The sequence below is a fragment of the Drosophila novamexicana genome, unplaced genomic scaffold (genome assembly GCF_003285875.2).
Source record: "Drosophila novamexicana strain 15010-1031.04,08,12 unplaced genomic scaffold, DnovRS2.1 tig00004555-arrow-pilon, whole genome shotgun sequence".
NCBI lineage: Eukaryota > Metazoa > Arthropoda > Insecta > Diptera > Drosophilidae > Drosophila > Drosophila novamexicana.
In genome coordinates, this window is record NW_020825052.1 from 1,953,772 (window position 1) to 1,974,016 (window position 20,245).

The 20,245-nt window shown below is 44.4% G+C and overlaps 6 protein-coding genes across 7 annotated transcripts; 2 read left to right on the top strand and 4 right to left on the bottom strand.

Moving 5' to 3' along the window:
• The first annotated feature begins 646 nt into the window (after nt 1-646).
• On the top strand, nt 647-1,367 carry LOC115770087. Its single transcript, XM_030715196.1, has one exon. It carries the CDS (start codon nt 815-817, stop codon nt 1,292-1,294), a length of 480 nt encoding a protein of 159 aa, XP_030571056.1. The 5' UTR covers nt 647-814; the 3' UTR covers nt 1,295-1,367.
• Nucleotides 1,320-2,353, bottom strand: LOC115770084 (RNA exonuclease 4). Its single transcript, XM_030715194.1, has one exon. It carries the CDS (start codon nt 2,222-2,224, stop codon nt 1,397-1,399), a length of 828 nt encoding a protein of 275 aa, XP_030571054.1. The 5' UTR covers nt 2,225-2,353; the 3' UTR covers nt 1,320-1,396.
• A 172-nt stretch (nt 2,354-2,525) lies between these two features.
• LOC115770075 (neuralized-like protein 4) lies at nt 2,526-8,802 on the top strand. Its single transcript, XM_030715176.1, has 9 exons — nt 2,526-3,139; nt 3,202-3,573; nt 3,638-4,596; nt 4,652-4,828; nt 4,895-5,979; nt 6,035-6,865; nt 6,926-7,238; nt 7,299-7,409; nt 7,471-8,802. The coding sequence occupies exons 1-9, from the start codon at nt 2,957-2,959 to the stop codon at nt 8,777-8,779; spliced, it is 5,340 nt and encodes a 1,779-aa protein (XP_030571036.1). The 5' UTR covers nt 2,526-2,956; the 3' UTR covers nt 8,780-8,802.
• A 109-nt stretch (nt 8,803-8,911) lies between these two features.
• Nucleotides 8,912-9,591, bottom strand: LOC115770088. The gene is made up of 2 exons (XM_030715197.1): nt 9,426-9,591; nt 8,912-9,366 (listed from the first exon to the last, which is right to left on the bottom strand). The coding sequence occupies exons 1-2, from the start codon at nt 9,495-9,497 to the stop codon at nt 9,022-9,024; spliced, it is 417 nt and encodes a 138-aa protein (XP_030571057.1). The 5' UTR covers nt 9,498-9,591; the 3' UTR covers nt 8,912-9,021.
• Nucleotides 9,592-9,918: 327 nt separating this feature from the next.
• Nucleotides 9,919-15,485, bottom strand: LOC115770077 (heat shock 70 kDa protein 4). 2 transcript variants are annotated; one of them, XM_030715183.1, is made up of 6 exons: nt 15,344-15,485; nt 13,304-14,255; nt 12,694-13,233; nt 11,028-11,231; nt 10,319-10,967; nt 9,919-10,180 (listed from the first exon to the last, which is right to left on the bottom strand). In XM_030715183.1, the coding sequence occupies exons 1-5, from the start codon at nt 15,448-15,450 to the stop codon at nt 10,344-10,346; spliced, it is 2,427 nt and encodes an 808-aa protein (XP_030571043.1). In that variant the 5' UTR covers nt 15,451-15,485; the 3' UTR covers nt 9,919-10,180; nt 10,319-10,343. The 2 variants fall into 2 exon arrangements, with proteins under 2 accessions (XP_030571043.1, XP_030571042.1); XM_030715182.1 differs by having other exon boundaries at nt 9,919-10,967.
• An 81-nt stretch (nt 15,486-15,566) lies between these two features.
• Nucleotides 15,567-18,913, bottom strand: LOC115770081 (ADP-dependent glucokinase). The gene is made up of 5 exons (XM_030715190.1): nt 18,169-18,913; nt 17,940-18,104; nt 17,155-17,881; nt 15,832-17,091; nt 15,567-15,582 (listed from the first exon to the last, which is right to left on the bottom strand). Exons 1-4 carry the CDS (start codon nt 18,525-18,527, stop codon nt 16,840-16,842), a joined length of 1,503 nt encoding a protein of 500 aa, XP_030571050.1. The 5' UTR covers nt 18,528-18,913; the 3' UTR covers nt 15,567-15,582; nt 15,832-16,839.
• Between the last annotated feature and the right edge of the window lie 1,332 nt (nt 18,914-20,245).

Consider the following 20,245-nt stretch of genomic DNA (forward strand, 5'->3'; position numbering starts at 1 on the left):
CCTAAAAGAATTTTGTTGGAAGCACAAATAATGACACCAAGTGAGTAATGTGTGCCTGTTGTTGTTGTTGTTGTTGCTGCTGATGCGGCGGCTGCTGCTGCTGCTTCTTCTTATATGCAACTGAACAAACACATACACACGCCAGCACACACAAAACACACACTCACACACAATAAACACGAGCCAGCACGCACACAGACACAACACACACACTAGAGCACAGACAAAGCGCAGATTTCAATAGAACGCTCCTGTAGGCGTTTGTTTTAAACCCTTGCTTTTTATTTGTGCTTTAGTCACTTGAAAGAAACTTGAGTTAAAAGCGTTTCAAATTTAAAATTAAATGCTGCATTTTAATTACTTAGGTTTTGTACGCGAAATTCCACTGCAATTGTTTAAATGCACTTTACATGCGACGGCGCGTCTACAGCGACTTGCAACTTCGTTTGTCGAGTTTTCGAACGAGACTGACAGTGTGACCGACCTTCTGGCAGCATTGAAATACCAAATGGTGTGCTTTTAAAAAAATATACTAGCCTGCACGCTGTGCACGAAAGTGTCTATGTACAAATTATTTGAGAGCAATTTATGACTCGGTAAAAAAGCAAATTAAAAATGTTTGTGATTGAATAACAAATAGCTACATAGTTTTTTTTTTGTTGAAAATTTATCTAATAGCAATATACAAATACTGTTCATCCAAATAAACCTCGCTGCCGTGGACATTCCGATTAATTAATCGACGATCGCCATCCCTGGCAACGAATTTAGTGAAAATACGTATTGTTTACAAACATTTGCAAATACTTAAATAATGGGTACTCCACGCAAAAGTTCTAACTACTTTTCACCATACTCACAAAATGTGCGGCAATATCCATCGCAAACATCGGACTATATGTCACAGCATGCTGGCGGCGTGCAGTCCCCATACACACCGCAGGACCGAGGCGGACAAAGATCTAATCAAAACACACCGCATTTCTACCAAAACAGAACGCCGCAACACCAAAACAGTGGCTTCTACGAGGACAGACAGGGCTCCAGCGCCAATACGGCGCACTTCTATCAGATCAAATCCCCGCAACAGCAACAAGGAGGATCTCGACATTATGGTCAACGCGGCGGCAGACGTGGCCATCATCAAAATCGACAATTTAATAACCGGAACGTTAATTCGTTCTCCCAATATTTTCACAATTCAATGTTGGAGGATCCATGGCGCGAATTGATGGAACGCCACGAGGCAATACACGGCAGCGCCCTGAATGACAAATCGATTATAGACATTTAGATACATAGCTTCAGTTCAACACTATATATACATTTACGAAACGTGTTTCTTTTATAAAACTCAATTGTTAAACACTTAATGCTACAGATTCTTCTTTCTTTGTCATTTTTGATGTTGACGCTTCTCCAGATATTTCTCCCAATCAGCTGCAATTCGATTATAGATGCCCATCGCGGCGCGTGCATCCTCCACAGAGTTGTGCTCCCCGGTCTGTATCTCCTGGCCCAAAACGGCCAATGTAAGGCGCTTAAGGCTTGGCGTGTGTCCATTTGAGACGAGCTTACAAAGCGGCTTATAGCGAGAGGTATCACGGATTTGGGCCACGGGATGCTTTATGCTCAGGACGGCGAGATCATTGCGCAGAGCGTGGCCAACCAGTATTTTGCCGTGCAGCAGCTTGACTACCTCATCTTGCACGTCTTTAAACTCCTCGGCGTTCTCGATGTCATGCGGGCGTATGCCCGAAACACTTGTGCGATAATCTGTCACTGGCTCGCGGGGCTTAACATGCTTGTCCAGCAGCACCTCGCCCACTTTGTTCACAATGGACACACGCGCCAGCATGTCATCCTGGCCGTTGAAGCCCACGCCAACCATCTCACAGTCCATGGCCAAGATGCGATTGCGCTGTGCCTTGCGCTTAAGACGCGCACGCGCCGATTTGGTCAGTGCCGCGTTTGCGTCTCCACTGTCAGTTTGGGCTGTCTGTTTTTGGTTCTCGGTGCCAGTGGCTGCTGCCGCCCGCCAATTGGAGCCGGCGGCACGTCTATTGATATTTGGCTGCTGCACTTGCAAACGCTCCATCGAGATCCGCAGCTTGCGCTGTCCGGGAGAACTCGAATTCGTGTTCATAGTTTTCGTTTTCTCACTCACTGTGGCGTTTCTGCCGCGGTTCAGGTCGAACTGTTTCTGACGCTGCGCTGAAGACATTGAGCTAACGGCAGATTTATTCCATTAGTTGCGTCTAATACGATGCGATTCGTGTATTCGTCGTAATTTTAATATTATTTGGAATTGGGCTCTTTTTGTTTCCAGCTAAATTCCCCAAAAAATGTGTTTTGGCAATCGACGGCGATATCGATTGCAAGTAATTGGAAATCAGAGTTACTTTTACGAACTAATCGAATGTTTTAGCTACGAAAATAATATGTTTAAATCAATAACCATTTTTTATACCAAATAAGCCTCTGCACACATTTGCTTTTTTTACACAATCTCAATTAAAATAGTTAATTTTTTTTTTCAAATCTTAAACGGGTAACTTTAGCAACCAAAAATGTTATCACTGCTAAATAACAGTGCCAGCAAATGTTAAATTGTTATCGCTGCATAGCTGCTGTTAAGATACAACAAAATCTGAAGTAGAAAAAGAACAAAAAGAAGACAAGTTCAACAAGACACCAACATTATTTAAAAAATCGAATAAGAAGAAACTTCAATAACTGAAAGGGCTTCTAAGGCTGGCTGCTTTAAGTGCTTTGCAACCAGCTGCCGGAGTTTCTTGCACGCGAATCTTACATTTTAATTGAAAGAAAACTCTTGCAGCCAACAATGCATACATGCTATAACTATGCAACATTGTCATTAGCTGAATGCACTTTGTGCGGTCTACGCTGGCAGTGGCCGCAAAACTAAAGAAAGGACTATATCCAAACTCGTAATATGGCTGGTAGCGCTGCCGCTAGCGCCATGCAGTCCTTTCACACGCGCTGCGGTCGTTCCATAACGCTCGGAAATGGGAATCGCTCCGCACAGCGTTCGATGCGAAACTTTAGCCATGCGCTCGTGTTCAGCGCAGAGCCCCTTGTGGATGATGTGCTCTTCGAGGTGGTCATTGAGAAGAAGGTGATTTGCAACGTTATTAGTATTATTATTATCAGCGCATCAATTAATAACCTTAATCTCAGAATCACTCCTGGGGCGGCAGCATTGAGATTGGCGTCACATCCGAGTCTCCCGAAGATTTGGAATTGGTCGCCTGCGCCACGGCCATGCGGAATGGTACCTGGGTTATGTCCGGTATTGATGTGCGCAAGGATGGCCGACGATTGCTGGAGTATTATGGAACAGATCTCGAAACTCTTAACGAAAATGATCGCGTTGGCGTTATGCGTACGTCCAGCCACGAGCTTGTTTTCTATGTCAATGGTGAATCTCAGGGCGTGGCCGCCAAGAACATGCCCAAACCACTGTGGGCCCTTGTCGATCTCTACGGGCGCTGTGTGCAGGTGTCCCTGTGTCCCACGGATGCGAGCACCATCATGAACAGCAGCAGCGAGGTACCTGATTACCTGATTTAAGTTAGTCATTGTGTTTTGTATAGCAAAAACTTTGTTTCAACAGCTGTTGGACTCGCCTTTGCAGCAGCCACTGCAGCAGGTTATCCAGAATTTGGACGTGCCCATGAGCGTCGATGTCAGCGTGGTGGATAGCAGCAACATTGACGCCCTGACGCGGCTTAATCTCAATGCCAATGCCAGCTGCAGCTCCAGCAGCGGCATCGGTGAATTCTACGATGTTAATGATCGGCTGCGTTTTCATACGCGTTGCGGCTCCTTGGTCAAGTTGTTGCCCAATTTCCGTTCGGCAGAGCGTCGTCGACCGCTGGATGAGTTCAACAATGGCGTCGTCATGACACATCGTCCACTGCGCGACAATGAACTGTTCGAGATACGCATTGATAAGCTGGTGGATAAATGGTCGGGCTCCATTGAGGTGGGCGTCACCACGCACAATCCGACGGTGCTGCACTTTCCAGCCACAATGACGAACATGCGCAGCGGCACCATCATGATGTCCGGCTGTGGCATCTTAACCAATGGCAAGGGCACGCGCCGCCAGTACGGCGAATTCAATCTCGACGAGCTGCGCGAGGGTGATCGCGTGGGCATGATGCGCAAGTCGAACAGCAACCTGCACTACTACATCAATGGTCAGGATCAGGGCGTGGCAGCGACACGTGTGGCCGCCACACTATGGGGCGTCATCGATCTGTATGGCATGACCATCAAAGTGACCATTGTCGACCGAGACGAGCGCGAGCAACAGAATTTAGTCACCAGAAGGAACAACATTGTTGCCGGCATGGCCATGGGCTGCAGTCACGGTCAGTCTGGTACGCCCACGCTGAGTCTCCTAAGCCCGGAGAGCGAAATGAACGTGGCCGGCGCTGCTGGAGGCCTAAGCGAAACTATATCCAGCACACGGGCCATAGCACGCAACGATGACCGTCTCACATTTCATCCCATTTGCGGCAGTCATGCCACGGTTACGCAGAGCGGACGCACTGCGCTCCGGCCTAAGTAAGTATCGTCTACTTAAATGGAAACTTAGAACTAATTTACCTTTTAATTCCAGCGCTGCTGATGATTTTAATAATGGAGTAGTGCTAACACGTCGTCCATTGCGTCCCAATGAGCTGTTCCAGGTACGTCTCGAGCGTGTGGTTACCAAATGGGCGGGCTCTGTTGAAATGGGCGTGACCACACACACAGCCGATGAGCTGGACTTTCCATTTACTATGACAAACGTGCGGTTAGTAAAGAATTGCTTATGGCTTAATTTACATATTTAATCTTACCTCTATCTCGTTTTCTGTAGCTCCGGCACGTGGATGATGACTGGCAATGGTGTCATGCAGAATGGCGTGACTGTGATCGAACAGTATGGCCAGAACCTGGATCGCCTTCAGGTGGGCGATCGTGTGGGCGTTGTGCGCAAAGATGATGGCACTCTGCACTTTTGGGTGAATGGTGTTGACCAGGGACCCGCGGCGACAAATGTGCCGGAGCGCGTCTACGGTGTGATTGATTTGTATGGCCAAGCTGCGCAGGCGAGCATCATTGACACCTCGGAATGCGGTAGCCCCGACACTGGCAACTCAACCATTTCCAATACGACGCTGTACAGCGAGGTGCCGCTGCGATTTCACAACATTCACGGCGCCAACGCGGGCATCTCCAACAGCGGCCTGACTGCATCGCGCCCCAACTCGTTGGCGGAGTTCAATGATGCCATTGTGTTCAGTAATCGACCGTTGCGTAATCGTGAACTATTCGAAGTGGAGCTGGAAACGATGGTGCGCCACTGGTCGGGCAACATTGAGATAGGCGTGACTGGCACGCGACCGGAGGACATACAATTGGCACCGAATGCGACCGATTTGGAGGCTAATGATACCATCATTCTCTGCGGTCCCATGATCTTTCACAATCGCAAAAGCATACGTACCAATGTACTCATCGATTTGGACACTCTTGGCACGGGCACACGAGTCGGTGTGATGCGCAACGGCGACTTCATACACTTCTTTGTGGATGGCATGGACCAGGGTCCCGCTGGGGAGTGCCATGCGCCCAACATTTGGGCCATCATTGATCTCTACGGACAGTGCGCACAGGTCAGCCTGACGCAGACACAGCTGGACATACGTGCTCCGTATGCCACCAGCGAGAACTCGCAGAGCTGTCAGGCCACGTCCGTTATACAGCATCCAGCGTTGGAGACCAAACATCGCTGGACATTCATTTCGGGCAATGTCGTGCTTACCAAGGATTGGACAGAGGCCTCCCGATATACTGGCTCCACGGCTGCCCTGTCGCATAGCCTGGTCTTCTCCGAGCATCCTTTGAGTGTGGGCTCGCCCTTTGAAATAAAACTGACCTCTATTAATCCCATGTATGCTGGTAGGTCTCGCGCCTATTATATTAATCAGTATATTAATCGACTCTTTCTTTGCAGGCTGCCTCAGCATTGGCATCACAGATCTCAACTTGGCTGATGAAACCGTGCGCAAGAAGCTGCCCACGAGTCTTAAGCGTATTCCCGCCAACGTTTGGTATGTAAGCGGCAACGAGGTACGCTTCAATTCCAGCTGTCTGCAGCGTTCGCTGGCGTCCCTTGAGTGGCTTCGTGTGGATGATCGCATCACACTGGAACGCGTGGAGAACTCGGTGAACATACTGCTCAACTCGGAGAACGTGAATATTCAATTTCTTAATGTTCCCAACAATGTGTATGTGGTTGCCGAGCTGCGCGGCTCGACCATGGCCGTTCAGGTGATCTCTACACAAGTACCCGCATCGCCGTTGCGGCCGTGCAGTCTACGGCTGCAGGACTCCATGGACTTTGGCATGGATCCTCTCAACAAGCAGGACAGCTCAATGCTGGAGTCCATAGATTCAGAGGCGCAGAATTATGAATTTGTGGACATATCCAATAAGCATGTGCGTCTCTCCGATGATCGACGCAGCGCCTCCAGAACCAAATCCTTCAACCAGGCCATTGTCTATCTCAACAAACCGTTGTGCAAGGGCGAAAGCATAAGCATCAAAGTGGACGCGATTAACAATAAATGGAAGGGCACTCTCAGCCTGGGCGTGCTGGCCGCGTGTCCCCAGGCGCTGGCGGTGCCCATATCGCTGCTCAACTGCAAGCGCAGCTGCTGGCTGGCCACACACGACTACATCAACATCAATGGCCAGGTGATGGCCTCCAAATACGGCGAAGCACTTGAGCACATACAGGTGGGCACTGTGATTACCCTGTCGCTCACACACGCCGGCATGCTGAGTAAGTACAGAAGAGTGAGTGGCAATCTTTGGCATTTATAATATGCTCGTATGCTTACAGTCATCATGGTTGGGTCCACGAATCTAGAGGATCTGGCCAGTGGTTTGCCCGGTCATGTGTATCCGATCTTTGATATATACGGAAAGTGCGAGAAAATCACATTGCTAACGGGTAATGATGCCACGCGCACTGGCAACGCCAACGGCACCCCAATTTTGGAGGCACCTGAAGCCCTGGAGCTGGACAATATGCCGCAACAGTGCGAGAAGGCGCATTTGGAAATGCACGAAAAGGAGAAGGACACGGAGCAAATGAGCGATAGTACCAGAGAGCTGCCCATGGGTGCTTCAACCTCAGCTGCCGCCAATGTCATGTAAGTGCATGGTAATTTTTTACTTTTGAATATCATATTATATCGTTTTGCTCCAAACAGGACTCGTTCGGTTATGGAGAGCGTCTCGGAGAATCTGCTGCTAAACATCTCTATTAAAAATCGCACACTTGAACAGCAGCGAAATGAACTGGGCGGCTCATCGTCCACGTGGTAAGGGTAGCCTGGAAAACTTCATACAGTATTTCATGTTCCTGATTATGTTTGTTTGCAGTTGCTTGCGCGAGTCATTGCAGCTGCAGCACAACACGAATCTGAATATTCAGCGAAGTCAGAGTACTCAACGATTCCAGAACTCGCTGAATACATCAACAGGTGGTGGCGGTGCCGGTGCCAGCACTTCTAATGCGGCATGTCAGCCGCACGCATCAAGCGCCGTTTACGATACGAACAAGGAGTATGATGAGCAGCTGTTATGCTCCAATGTGGTTGCTCCAGCTATGGTTGCCTCGCACGAATCGGAGCACAGTGAGAACAACGCAGAGGCAGTTGTGGAGGCAGCCAACGAACGGGAACTATCCAGCGAGCCTGACAATGTGCTGGAAGATGATGAGATTGATTATATGAATCATTTGTTGCTGCTACAGCAGCTGCAACAGAATGAATACACACGCATGCAGCATCATTTGTTGCCGGACCAAATGTCCCTGTTAAATCTGGATCTGTCTTCGCTGAACTCCTTGGAATCGGAAACTAATTCCATGGGCAATGCCCGGGAATCGTTGCGTACAGCAGCAGCGGCGCTGGAGCAAAACGATTGCGAGTATTTGAAACAGGTGAAACGTTTCTGTGCCTCCCTGGTGCTGCCACAGGCCTTTTTCGACATACGCCTCGAGCCGATCTGCTTCTGCTCCATGTGCAGCTGGAGCAGCAACGGCAACGGCGACAAATTGGAAGGCTGGGTCTACTTCAAGCTAAATCAGCAAACGGTGAATGCGCTGAGCACATCAACCTCGTCCGCTGCCGGCTCATCGGCGGCTCAGGTGCACTTGGATCTGAATGGTGATTGGCTGCCCTTCTATTACATGACACGCGTGGACAAAATACGCGCTATCTTAGATCGTGGACAGCCGCTGCCACTTGAAATGGATGAGGACACGGTCGCAACCACGCACAAAGATGAGCCTGGCACCCGTTTAGAGCTCTACTACTCTCCCAATGCCACAGTCATTGAACCGGTGCTACCGCAGCATCATTATGTTTCGGATCAGGGCGTGCATCGCATTTCCACCTCTTTCGAGGTGTATGTGCGTCGTCAATCGATCTCTGGCGTCACCACGGGCAAAGCAGCCACCGAGGCGAAGCGACGCAGCATGCATACGACCGATAATGAGGCAACCAATGATGGCGGATCGGGTGGCGCTGCTGGCGGCGGAGGGTGCAGCAGCTCTGGCACTTTGAACGAGTCCTCTGTGCATCTGCTCAACGATTTGTGCTGGTTTACCAAAGAGGCAGGCGCCTGCATTATTAATGCATTAATTATTAAATTAGACCGCATCGAGGAGCCTGCAAGCGAAACCTAATTAGACTATCTACATATAGATAATATTTATACACTAGTCACCAGCTCGCAGCCTAATTAACTATATATATCGTATATAGTATATGATAATAATACTCGCTAGTTTTCCACGCATACGCATTCCCCTTTATAAACATGTTTTGTATTGTAAGTGCATATGATTCTCAAAATATAATTACAATGTTACTCCTAACCCGAACTTTTGAATGTGTTTTCCGCAACATCTGGGATATTATGAAGTATTCATTTAGTTTGAAGAGTCGTATTTGTATTTGTGTTGATTTGCGCAATTTGTCCTACTTTGTTTCTGATACTATCCATTTTCAGACTTATGTTTGCAACCAGATCATTATCATATTTAATTTGCTCTTCGTATTGGTTTTCCTTTTCTTTATAGAACTCCAGATTAGCTTGAAGCTCGGCTACTTTTGCTTCAAGTACCTTTATTTGATTGTCCTTGTCTCTGATTGCAATCGCGTTTTCTTCAATATCATTTTTGGCTTTTTCTCCACTCTGTACTAAGGACCTTAGAAGAGTATAACAATAAGATCCGCATTGTTGATCCAAATTGGTTGATATTTCGTTTAACTGCATTATAAAAGTTTTACTTATACAATTGTCTGGATACTCGATTTTCGAGCACTCACCGAACCATTTGTGGTTGCTGCACCTGCCATAAATGCCTGCAGAGCAAGCAGACAAATTATTAAAACTTTCATGTTTGTTAAATTTGGCTCTCTGTTCAAGTCTTCCTTTGCCACGAAAATCTTCTTGATACTTGGTTGCGATCAGTTTCGCAGACAAAACAGTACTGAATATTTCTGTATTTCGAAATTTTATAACTACGTGTTTTCAGCGAGATTCGCTATATAAATGTGTGTACATATATATGTGCCAAGAAATATACTACTATATCATTAATTTTAATGGCCTTTTCAATTCATTTCAATTCCCCGGAATTTGTTTACTTATACATATATTAGAAAAGAAAACGAGGTGCGCTGTGTATACTCTCAACTCAATATGTATGGAGGAAAAGGTATTATAAATTTGTGGATTTGTATGAAACTGATTACAGAGTACATAGAAAATCGAAATAAAATATATTTCCATGACAAGGGAACTAGAAACAGTATAATGTGCTTTTTGGAATCATCATTAAGGTTTTATTTGATTATTTGAATTCCATTCATTTAGTGTCGCTTTTTGTTATTATTATTTAACTATGCAAAAATGGTCGATTAGAAAATGTTTTTATTAAGTTGTTGCATCCATCCATCCATCCATCCATACAGCTCCGTCTGTCACTTCCACTGCCATCGTCTGCTGCACTTAATCCAATCGTTTGTTTTATACGCTTACACATTTAGTTTTGTTTACAGTTTTTGCCAGTTTGCTGATTCTGATGCGTCGGAAAAGCAAAAGTGCATATACAATTGTTGTTTCATGTTTGTATACGTTAAGTTAAATTTGTTGTTGTTTTTATCGTTAGCCAATACCATATATTTGTTTTGTTTTTTTTATTAAATATATCAATTACCGTCGAAGATGCCGCAGCAGACAGCTCACTCCACGTCCATGGCAGCGTCGGTGGGTCCATTGCCACCCGCGGCTTGCCCATTGTTGTCCACATCCATTTTGTCGCCGGCGGCACTAGGCTCGCTGCCATTCTGCTCCGCAGCATCCTTGGGCGGTGTCGTTGTCTTGGCAGCAGCCGGCTTCGGTTTCGCGCGCGTAATAACAGAGTTAACGCAGGCATTCAACGATTGTATCTCGTGGCGCAGCGCCGGTAGCTGCACGGGACTGTCCGAGGTGCGCGGCGATTGGGTGAACTTAGACAGATTGCTGTCGAGCCACTTTTGCGCCTTGTCCGCAGTTTCGGCAATGTTGATAAACTCGGTTTCCGTTAAATGATCGTACTTGGGCACGCCCTTTCGGAACTCGGCCACTGCCTGACGGGCCCAAGCAATGCTGTTCTTAAGCTCATCAAATCCAGCCGGGCACTGCTCGTAGTCGTGGGCGCGCAGCTTAATAGGATCGGTTTGTTTCTGCAGGGCCGTCAAGCGGTTGGTGTAAGTCTCACGCTCGCAATCCTCGCCCTCCTCATACAGCCAGTTCTCGAGATCATTCAGCTGCGCTACAATCGACTCGCGCTCCGACTCAACCACATAACGTTCGAGCTGTCCTCCCTTGAGAATTATTGTTATATTAGTATGTTTGGCTATTGTAAAAGTGTATTTGGTAGTTACCTGTAGCTTGTTGCGCATATCGTAGACAAACTCCTCCAATGCGTTTTTGGCATCAATGCGCTCAGTTTCCTTCTGATCGTTAGAAATCATCTTAGTTTCCTGCTGTGTGAAGTTGCTCAAATCGGCTGGATTGAAACCGTGAGTGGCCACCTCCATTGGCAGCTCAATTGCCTTTGTGGTCTTCTTCTTTGTCTTGTCATTGCCCTGTAGCACAAATTAATAGAGACAAACATTAAAACAGCTGCAACGATTGGATATAGTTTTTCGATTCTTGTAACCAATAGAAAGAGGAAATAGCTCGAAGCGGAACAACAACAAAGCGAAGAGGAAAAACAGCTCAAATAACAGCCTACAATATGAGCAAAAGATCGTGATTTGTGTCTTAATAATGTAAATAGAAGTTCGAGTAGCATTCATTGGATTAGAGGCGCATTATATAACGTGTTGTTTTGTTGTTTATTATTACTTTTTTTTTTGCAGTTTGTCAAAATAATAAAGTAACAAATGTATATTTAAATAACAAATAAAAAGTATTCAAGCGTAATGGGCAATTTGTTTAAGCAATTATATATTTTAGGTTTCTTTTTTTGTTTTTGTTTTTGTTTTGCAATAGGAGCACACAGGGTAGGCGGCTTATGAGCGGTCTTCATCATTCGTTTTACTATCGGTTGTTGGGTGGGAAAAGAAAGCGCAAAATTTTGTGCTTGAATTTTTCTCATACGACATTTCCAATTTCGTGAAATTTTCTCATTTTTAATTTTGATATTTAGAAATTATAGTTGTATTAAGATTTTTATTTGCTTTAAATTTGAAAACGTACCGAACCAAACCAGCCCTTGACCCGTTGTGCCCACCCTTGTCCGCCAGGTGATGAGGCTGTTGATGTATTATTATCATCCTCATTCTCAAAATATGCCTAAGAGAGAGCAAAACGCGAGCGCACAATATCCAATATTTGGGTAATAGTAGTAATAATTGTATGTATATGTAGTATATATATATATATATATTACCGTACAAATGCAATGTACAATATAATATAATTAAACAGCGAGAGCAACAACAACTACAGCACTAGATTGGGAATGAAACCAAGCTAACACAAAATGGAAAACAAAACCGACGACGTTCGAGACGTTTTCTTTAATTTTTGGTCGCATTTGAAATATACACACAAACATAATTATAATTAGAAAATAAGCCAGAAACTCATATCTCTGAAATGCTAAGAAAAATATGATAAGGCAAACATACATGCGATAAAAAAGAAAAACTACGAGCATACGCCCCTATAGTCGGATGCTGTTATCGTGAAATGTATGACAATGAATAGATTCCTTTATAATTTGTGCAATATTAGTCGTGATTTTAAAGTTTTTTAATAAATTAAATTGCATTTTATAAGCTGAGGTTTCATTCCGTCTAGACGAAATAAGGAAAGCAAGTAGAACGTCAAAAAAATAAAGAGACAGACTTAATTAGAAGTGAGCAAATGATGAGAACCGATTGATTTGATGTAGAGTGGTGGTTAGCAGAAAAACTCTGGGAAGGGTTAGAAAACTGCGAAAAAGGAGAGCAGCGCCTATTCAACAACAGATGATGTCAGTATTGATGAAACTGATGATGATACTAGAGAATCAACTAGTTGCTTTTTGTATAGACTTACCTCCGGTTGGCCATCCGCTGATTCAGCAGCATTGGGTGCCGCTTGCTCGCCGGCTGACTTCTCCTCGGCAGCGGCGGCCTGTTCACCAGCGGCGGCAGCCTCTTCCTGCTCCTTGCGATCGACAAGCGTGGCCGATGAAATTAGAACAATGCCATTTTGATTGATGCGAACTTTCAATTTAACATCCTGGCTCTCGCCACGTTCCGTTGGCTTCACATCCTTGATCTTCCAGACGCCAATAGTCTGATCCGGATACGGCACCTGTTGACCGTACACAATGGACGCATTGAAAGGACCCTTGCGTGCAATGGTCACCAGACGGCTGAATGGCGACGGATGGAATTGCGGAAAGATTTCAACTTCGCCATTCGATGATGAGCCATCGCCATCCCAGAGCACTTTCACGGCATAGTTTTGTATGTCTGTCACTCCGAATTCGCGCACACGCACAGCCGGTGACATAATGGCGCATTGCAGAGCTGCTCCACGCGATACAGCCTCATCCTGATTAAGTGTGGTGCTGGCCGGCTTGTTGAACACCTACACCGAAACAGATACACAAACATAAGAGACTTGCCAAAAACTTTCGATTGCGATTTGTATGACTCACCTGCTCAATGAGCTGCTTGATAGATGGTATGCGAGTGCTGCCGCCTACAATCTCTACAGAGTGTATTTCGTCCAGTGAGAGTTTGGACTCGACGAGCAGCTTCTTAAATGTTTGCTCGACACGCTGTAGCACTGGAGCGCATAGCTCTTCCATCTGGGAACGCTGCATGGATGAGCTGACGTCGACATCGTCCAAGAAGCATTCAATGTTCAGCGGCAGTTTGGTGCTGTTGGCGGACATTTGCTTCTTTAGCTTCTCAATTTCAGTTAGCAGACGCAGGTTGGCGCGAGCATTGGTCTTGGCATTGATCTTATAGCGTTCGAGAAACTCCTTGGTGAAGAACTCAGCCAGCGCCAGATCAATATCGCGCCCACCAATCTGATCCCAGCTGCTGGCCAACATCTTCAGCTTGCCCTTGGTGAACACACAGGCGCTGACCTGCAGCGCCGAGTGGCCAAAATCAACGAATATAACATTACGTGGCTTATCCTCAAACAGATCATTCTTGTAGAAGCCATATGCAAGCGCCGTAGCAGTTGTCTCGTTCATCAGGCGCAGCACATTCAGGCCAGCAATTTGTGCGGCATCGAGTAGAGCACGACGCTCGGCATTGGTAAAGAAAACAGGGCAGGCAATGACGCAGTCATTCACCTGCGTTTGCATGGCCGCCGCCGAGGTTTCCTTTAATTTGGTGAACAGCATGGCCGTCAGTTGTTCGGGAGTGAAATGCTGATCCTCTTGCAAATAGTTGACTTTGAAGCCAATGCTGCCATCATTGCGCGCCTCCACGCGCGCTGGAATGCTCTTGAGTTCGTGTTGTACATGTGGATCGTTGAACTTGCGGCCAAGTAAACGCTTGAAGCCGCCAACTGTGTTTTTCATGTTTGTCACCTGCTGGTTCTTGGCGGCAACGCCAATGATGCGCTTCTTGCCATCAAAAGCCACAACGGAGCTACAGAGAGAGAGAGAGACGTGGAAAGAAATAAGTAAAAAGAGAATACATAGTTGGTAGTTAAATCTTATCTTTCCAAGAAGCTCTGTTCTTATCAGAATACTTAAGCACATATGTACATTTTTATTGAGAGTGTTTGAGATGCTTCGCAGTCTCCATAGAAATTTATTGCTACAGGGTATACAACGCGTCAAATATGGTCCTGTTGCCACAACAAACTGAATCAAATAGGTAAGCACACATACATAGATTTATATATATACACACACACGCATATGTGCATGTACACATAGCCGTATATGTATAAACGTCTTGCATATGTATGTGAGATCGTGTTTTGCCGGCTTTGATTTTATTTTTGACAACTTTGGTGTGAACGCATTTGCTCTCGCACTGTATTTTCCCCTAATTTTTTTCACCGCAACAGCTGCTGTTGGTTTGCGCTCTCTGCTTTGATGCTATTGACTGACCGCATGACGCATGCGATGATATGCGTGAGCCTGTGTGTGTGTGTTTATATGTGTGCACATTGGCCAAATTATAAAAAAAAAGCATATTGGCAAAAGTGGAAATTACTCCCACGTATTCTACATTTATAAATCAAGATTCTTAGTCAAAAATTGGGCCGAAGCCCCATTTTATATGGAACAACACGCAGTGCAACATCTCCAAGGCGGTCTCTCATTAATTTGCAATGCTTTTTATGGAGAACAACCAGAGCCAAATTTAGGCCTGAGCCCACAATTGCATACATACATATGTATTTACTTATGTGTGCAGTATGTACATTTTACATGTTATATATACATATGATTATGGGTAGCTTTGTAATATTTTTTTTCTTTATAAGCGTTACCAGTGACAACACTGGAAATTTCTAGGCGCGTATACAAGCATATATATATATATATACACACACACTTCTATGTTCGCACGCACACCAAAAGCTATTGGGCATGACTTACATTTGTACATAACCTCAAAGAAAAAGAGCAAAACGATTATGCAGCACGAATTTAGAAGACTTTGCTAATTAATAGCCAATAGAAGCAATAATCATAATCATGTGCTAGTTTTTGGGTACTTACGGTGTTGCGCGCAGACTGTAGTCATTGGCAAGAGTCTCGATGCCGCCGGATCGGGCAGCCGCTACATAGCAGCCCTCGTTACCGAAATCGATGCCAATCACAGACATTTTTCTCTAGTTTCGACTGCCGATTCGTTTGATTAATTGAGTTAAACTAGTTATTTGGTTAGACTTTGTTGCCTAGATTTCTTCTGTTTGATTAAATGGGGCGGCTTTTGTTTTTTTCTTTTCTTTCAGCAACTGTAAAAGAAAACAGAAAATTAGTTCAAAATCACCAAACAAACACGCACACACGCGTCAATTTTATTTCAATTGACATATGATTCCAAAATTTCCTTTGATCTAGGCTTTTTTTTTCATTAATTATGGATTTGCTAGTGGGTTGTCGATTTATAACACAAAAAGTGTTCATATAGACGCCCACGAATTTGTCCGTTTCGTTTTAACGATTTTTCATTGATTTCATCTCTGATAGTTATATTTACGCACATTTTTGCAGAATATATATGTAGACGCTTTATGCTTATTTTAACAATGTATAAACGCTTAAATTTTTCTACCGCAACCGACACGTTTTTTCAGCGTAATGAAAATTGAAGCGGCGACGTCGACGTCGACTGAGAATGGTAGCGAAACTTCTCGAAAAATGCCTATCGACCTATCGATGAATCGATATTGGCACACAATAATATCGCACTAATTCGATCTTACAATTTATTCGCGCCTTTAACAAGTAGATATTTAAAGAGCTCAATTTTAAAACCCTGTTGTCCCATGTACAGAGTATATGTTTTAGTTTTTATAAGTTATTGCTTAGATTGAAAATGAATGACAGGAATTTCAAACTATTTTAGTCAGATTTCAACAGAAATTTTTATTATTCATATATATGTGTATACATTGTCATTTTAGTTTAAAACCAAGTGCGCAAAACAAATTGTAAGTAGGAATGGTTGAGTTCGATACAATACCGAGAAAAATTAAAAACTAATAAACTTAGACTAGATTGCATTTTAATGCATCTCAGGAATAATTTTGAACACATTAAATAATTAAGAGTGACTGAGTAACTACCAGAGATTCGATGTAGAAATCAACTAAGATATTTTAACATTGAGTGTTTCAGCTGAATTTCAATTGTTTGTTTCGTTATATGCAAACTCTTCTAGATATGTAGTACTAAGGCCTTGAGCCAACTCTATCGTTGTTCCGTTCTGTATGAAGTACGTGCGCAACTGCAACAATTCTTAAGGATTTGCCGGCGTCCGTAATCCATGTACTGAAGGTAACGCGTTTCTAAGGTCACTAAGGTGCTAAACATGCTGTATATAAACAGTATTCAACAGGGAATGTATCTTGAAAGTGGATGGAGGTGTCTGGGTTTTCAATTTGAGGGTCACTAATTGAGTCTTTTGCATTTCATTTGTGTAAATACTAAGCAGTCTTGCCGGTCCCAAACATGATCGTTGTCATCGTTATTGCTTAAGGCTTTCCGACTCACAGTTGAGCCACCAGTCCCGATGCAGATATATTATCTCCAGCGCCCGCTGTCTTTTTAGCTACCCGACATACTAGCACGGGCGCTACACAAATTTGTACTTCGATTCTTTGCAGGTCTTCGCCATATTGTATAAACTCGTTCCAGCAGGGTACGGGATTGGCTGCGCCAACGCGCATACGTGGTGCCTGCTCCTGGGCGGATGTTGCGAAGCTATCGTCCAACACTAGCATAACCGATTCTGGATTAACCTACAAATGACATATTTTTTTCATTGAGTATAAGAGCAAATAAATGAAAGGAATATCGCTCACAAACTGAGTTTTGCAGACATAACGATGGGCTGTCAATGCCGCCTTGGCTGCCGCAGCCCGAGTATTCTTCCACTTCGAATTGGCTATGGTCAGAATGGCCTGATATGCCAAGGTGTGTACGTGTATTCTAGAGACCATGCGACGTCGCGTGTCCGTCTGGCGCTGTGCAGAATAGTCCTCCTGTAGACTGATAAATACTTGTCGCATTTGATCCAGCGTATGAGCTACGCGTGGATTCCAGTCGGTGGCTAGCGTGGTGCGTCCGTTCTCCAGCACCTGGCGTAGATTTGACAGCTCCTGTTCGTTCATGCCCAGAGAGTCTACATAGGGCAGCACAAACTGACGGAGCTGTTGCAGTAGCTGCAACTCCACATAGCTTGCAAGCTCGAAATGTTGGAGCGTGTCCTGGGGCTGGCTGGTCAGCTGGATTTGCACCTGCCGCAAGCGTGCCTCACGCACTCCAGGACTAAACTTGAACATGTCCATCATTTGCAGACCGCTGACTACCAGCAGCTGTGGGTTATAATGCTTTAATGCGTCCGTCAGCTGCTCCACTGATCTTAAATGCGGGTTGTTCTTGTCGTTGTGCAGTATGTAGCGATTGGCGCGTGGCGCCTCATATGGCCCCCATTTATCGCCAGCCTTGTACTCGAGTATGAGATGTATATCATCATCAGGTATTTCATCGCCTGCCAGACGTATCTCCTTTGGCAGTAAAGGGCGTAATCTATAAAAAGGATGTTAATCTTATGCTAAAGGGCTAAAGGCACGCGTACGAAGCATACTTTTTGGACATGTGCGCGCCCAACAGCACATCCGCTCCCTCCATGACGAAGCGCACTGCCATCAATGGCGCATTGCCACCCATATACCAATGGATGCGCTCCTTGTCCATGTCTTTGGCATTGCTTATCAGCTGCTTGAAGAGCGTGCCATTCGCAATAGCGCGTCTAAGAAGTTTCAGTATATACATATCAGTTATCTACACGTAGTTGTTGTAGATGATGTACTTACTCGGCTGCGGCGCCGTTCTTAAAGTAATAGGCAAACGATTGCAGCAGCTCGTTTTCGTTGTTCACATCGGTTGCCGCAAAATCGGAGCGCACATGGGGCACACGCATTTTGTAAAAGTTCTCCAGAAACTCTGTAGCATTTACTTGTAGATCTGTGCAGGCGCCATAGCCAACAGCCACTTTGGGTGCCGGCTCAAACGCGGACCTCTTAAGACCGCCCTCAAGCGCCAGGAGACCAGTCAAGAGCACGGTGGTCTTATTGAGTGCCTGCAGCGATAAAAATGCCTGCCATATGATCGAAATGAATGCGGTGAACACCGAGCAGCCGGTTATCCAGCCCATGTAACGCAGAGCACCCATTTTTCGCACGAAGTGGGCAGCAGTCAATAAGCTTGTGGTTCTTGTTGGTTAACCGGCCCCAGCATCGGCGCCTGGCTGTCTTTAAATATGCTTTCGAATGACACGCCGGCTGTCTCCGCTGCGTGTTTTGCTGATGTGGCAGTTGCCTGTTCTGCTGCGTTTGTTATCAGATCGAGTTTCTCCTGAAATGCGTTTTATTTATAGAGTGCGGCTTTATTAAAAGATAACGTCACAACTCCCCTTTGCCGACAGCCAGAATCGCGAGTAAAAGTATCGATGCCATAAGCAGGGGTGTTCCCTATTGAATAATCGTGCACATATATGTGAGTATCCAAAAAAGTTGCTGCTTTCTTTTGAAGGCGTAGGCAATGCTACTAAAATTTGCTACACTTTCGAGCTAATGAATGGAAATCCGGTGCTTCAGTCTCCTTAACTTTGTTTTGATTTAGCTAATACGGCATATTTTTTTTTTTTTGGTTTTATTTTAAGGTGTTAATAAATTGCTATCCATTAATTTATTTTGGGTTTCATCCATTCGAGTGTGCGTTTTCAAATGCCAACTTAAATGCCTCTTTAAAAAAAATTGCGTACACTTAGAGACAATCTGCCGTATGTGAGCTAACAATTTACTTAAATGGAAGTTCTTGCGGCATATTATACACGATTTTGGTTTTGCTTTTGGTTTTATGGTGTTATTTAAAAGGTGATCTGCATGTTGTCTCTCCTACTGGCTATCATTCAGCTCTTTTTTGATTGAATCCGCGTCTAAAGTCTTTCAGTTCTGTATCTTTTAGGCTCATCTGTAGCATCTAATATCTTTTTTCGGAGTTGCACCTTAATCTAAATGCTGTTTGTACATCCAAAATACAGGAACATATCTGTTTTGTCAGCTTATCCTCCGGCATCACTGGGAACTAACATGTCCACCAGGCTGGGTTGATACCTAGACCCCTCAACGAATATATCCATCAAGTACACCGAGGACAAGCAAACGCGACAAACTTCACCCATGAGTTATTTTGTGATCTTAGAAATACTAGCGATGCTCATTTAATAGTTTAATAAGACATCGATATTTGCCTATTACATGTCAATCTGATTAGACATATCGAATTTTCCAATAAGAGTGTAACAGTCGTATACTACGTTCGATAAATCGAATATTTAATTTCCCCTTTTTAAAATTCGATGTATCGATGTTTCAGCAAGATATATCGAATGGCAACAATGGCGCGTTGTTTAAAATATATGTTTGAAACATTGCTTAAATTCCTAACAATAGCTCAGTTCCACTCTGCCCAAATGTTATATCTAACATTTATATTTTAAGATTCAATTAGCGAATGATATAAATGTAAACAGGAATTACTCAAAGCGCATTGCATATGTTAAATATGTGATATGGTATTTCATATGGAAAAACGTAGAGTCAACGTACTCTACATTCTCTACCTATGTGAGAAATGTTGACAGCGTAATCGGGCTAAGTAATATGCCTGTCAAACTTAATGACTTAAGGGCTAAATATGAGTATATTATTTTGATAGTGTAGACTCGTTTATAATTTAGCATTTTTTGTAATTTATTATTATTATTATTTGAAGGAAGTTTCCCGCAGCTGGTATATCAAAAAGCTGGAATACTAAAAATTTACTATTATTGTTAACTTTATGAGATACTGAAGTATTCCATACTCGATACTTCTTCTCCTCGTTGTA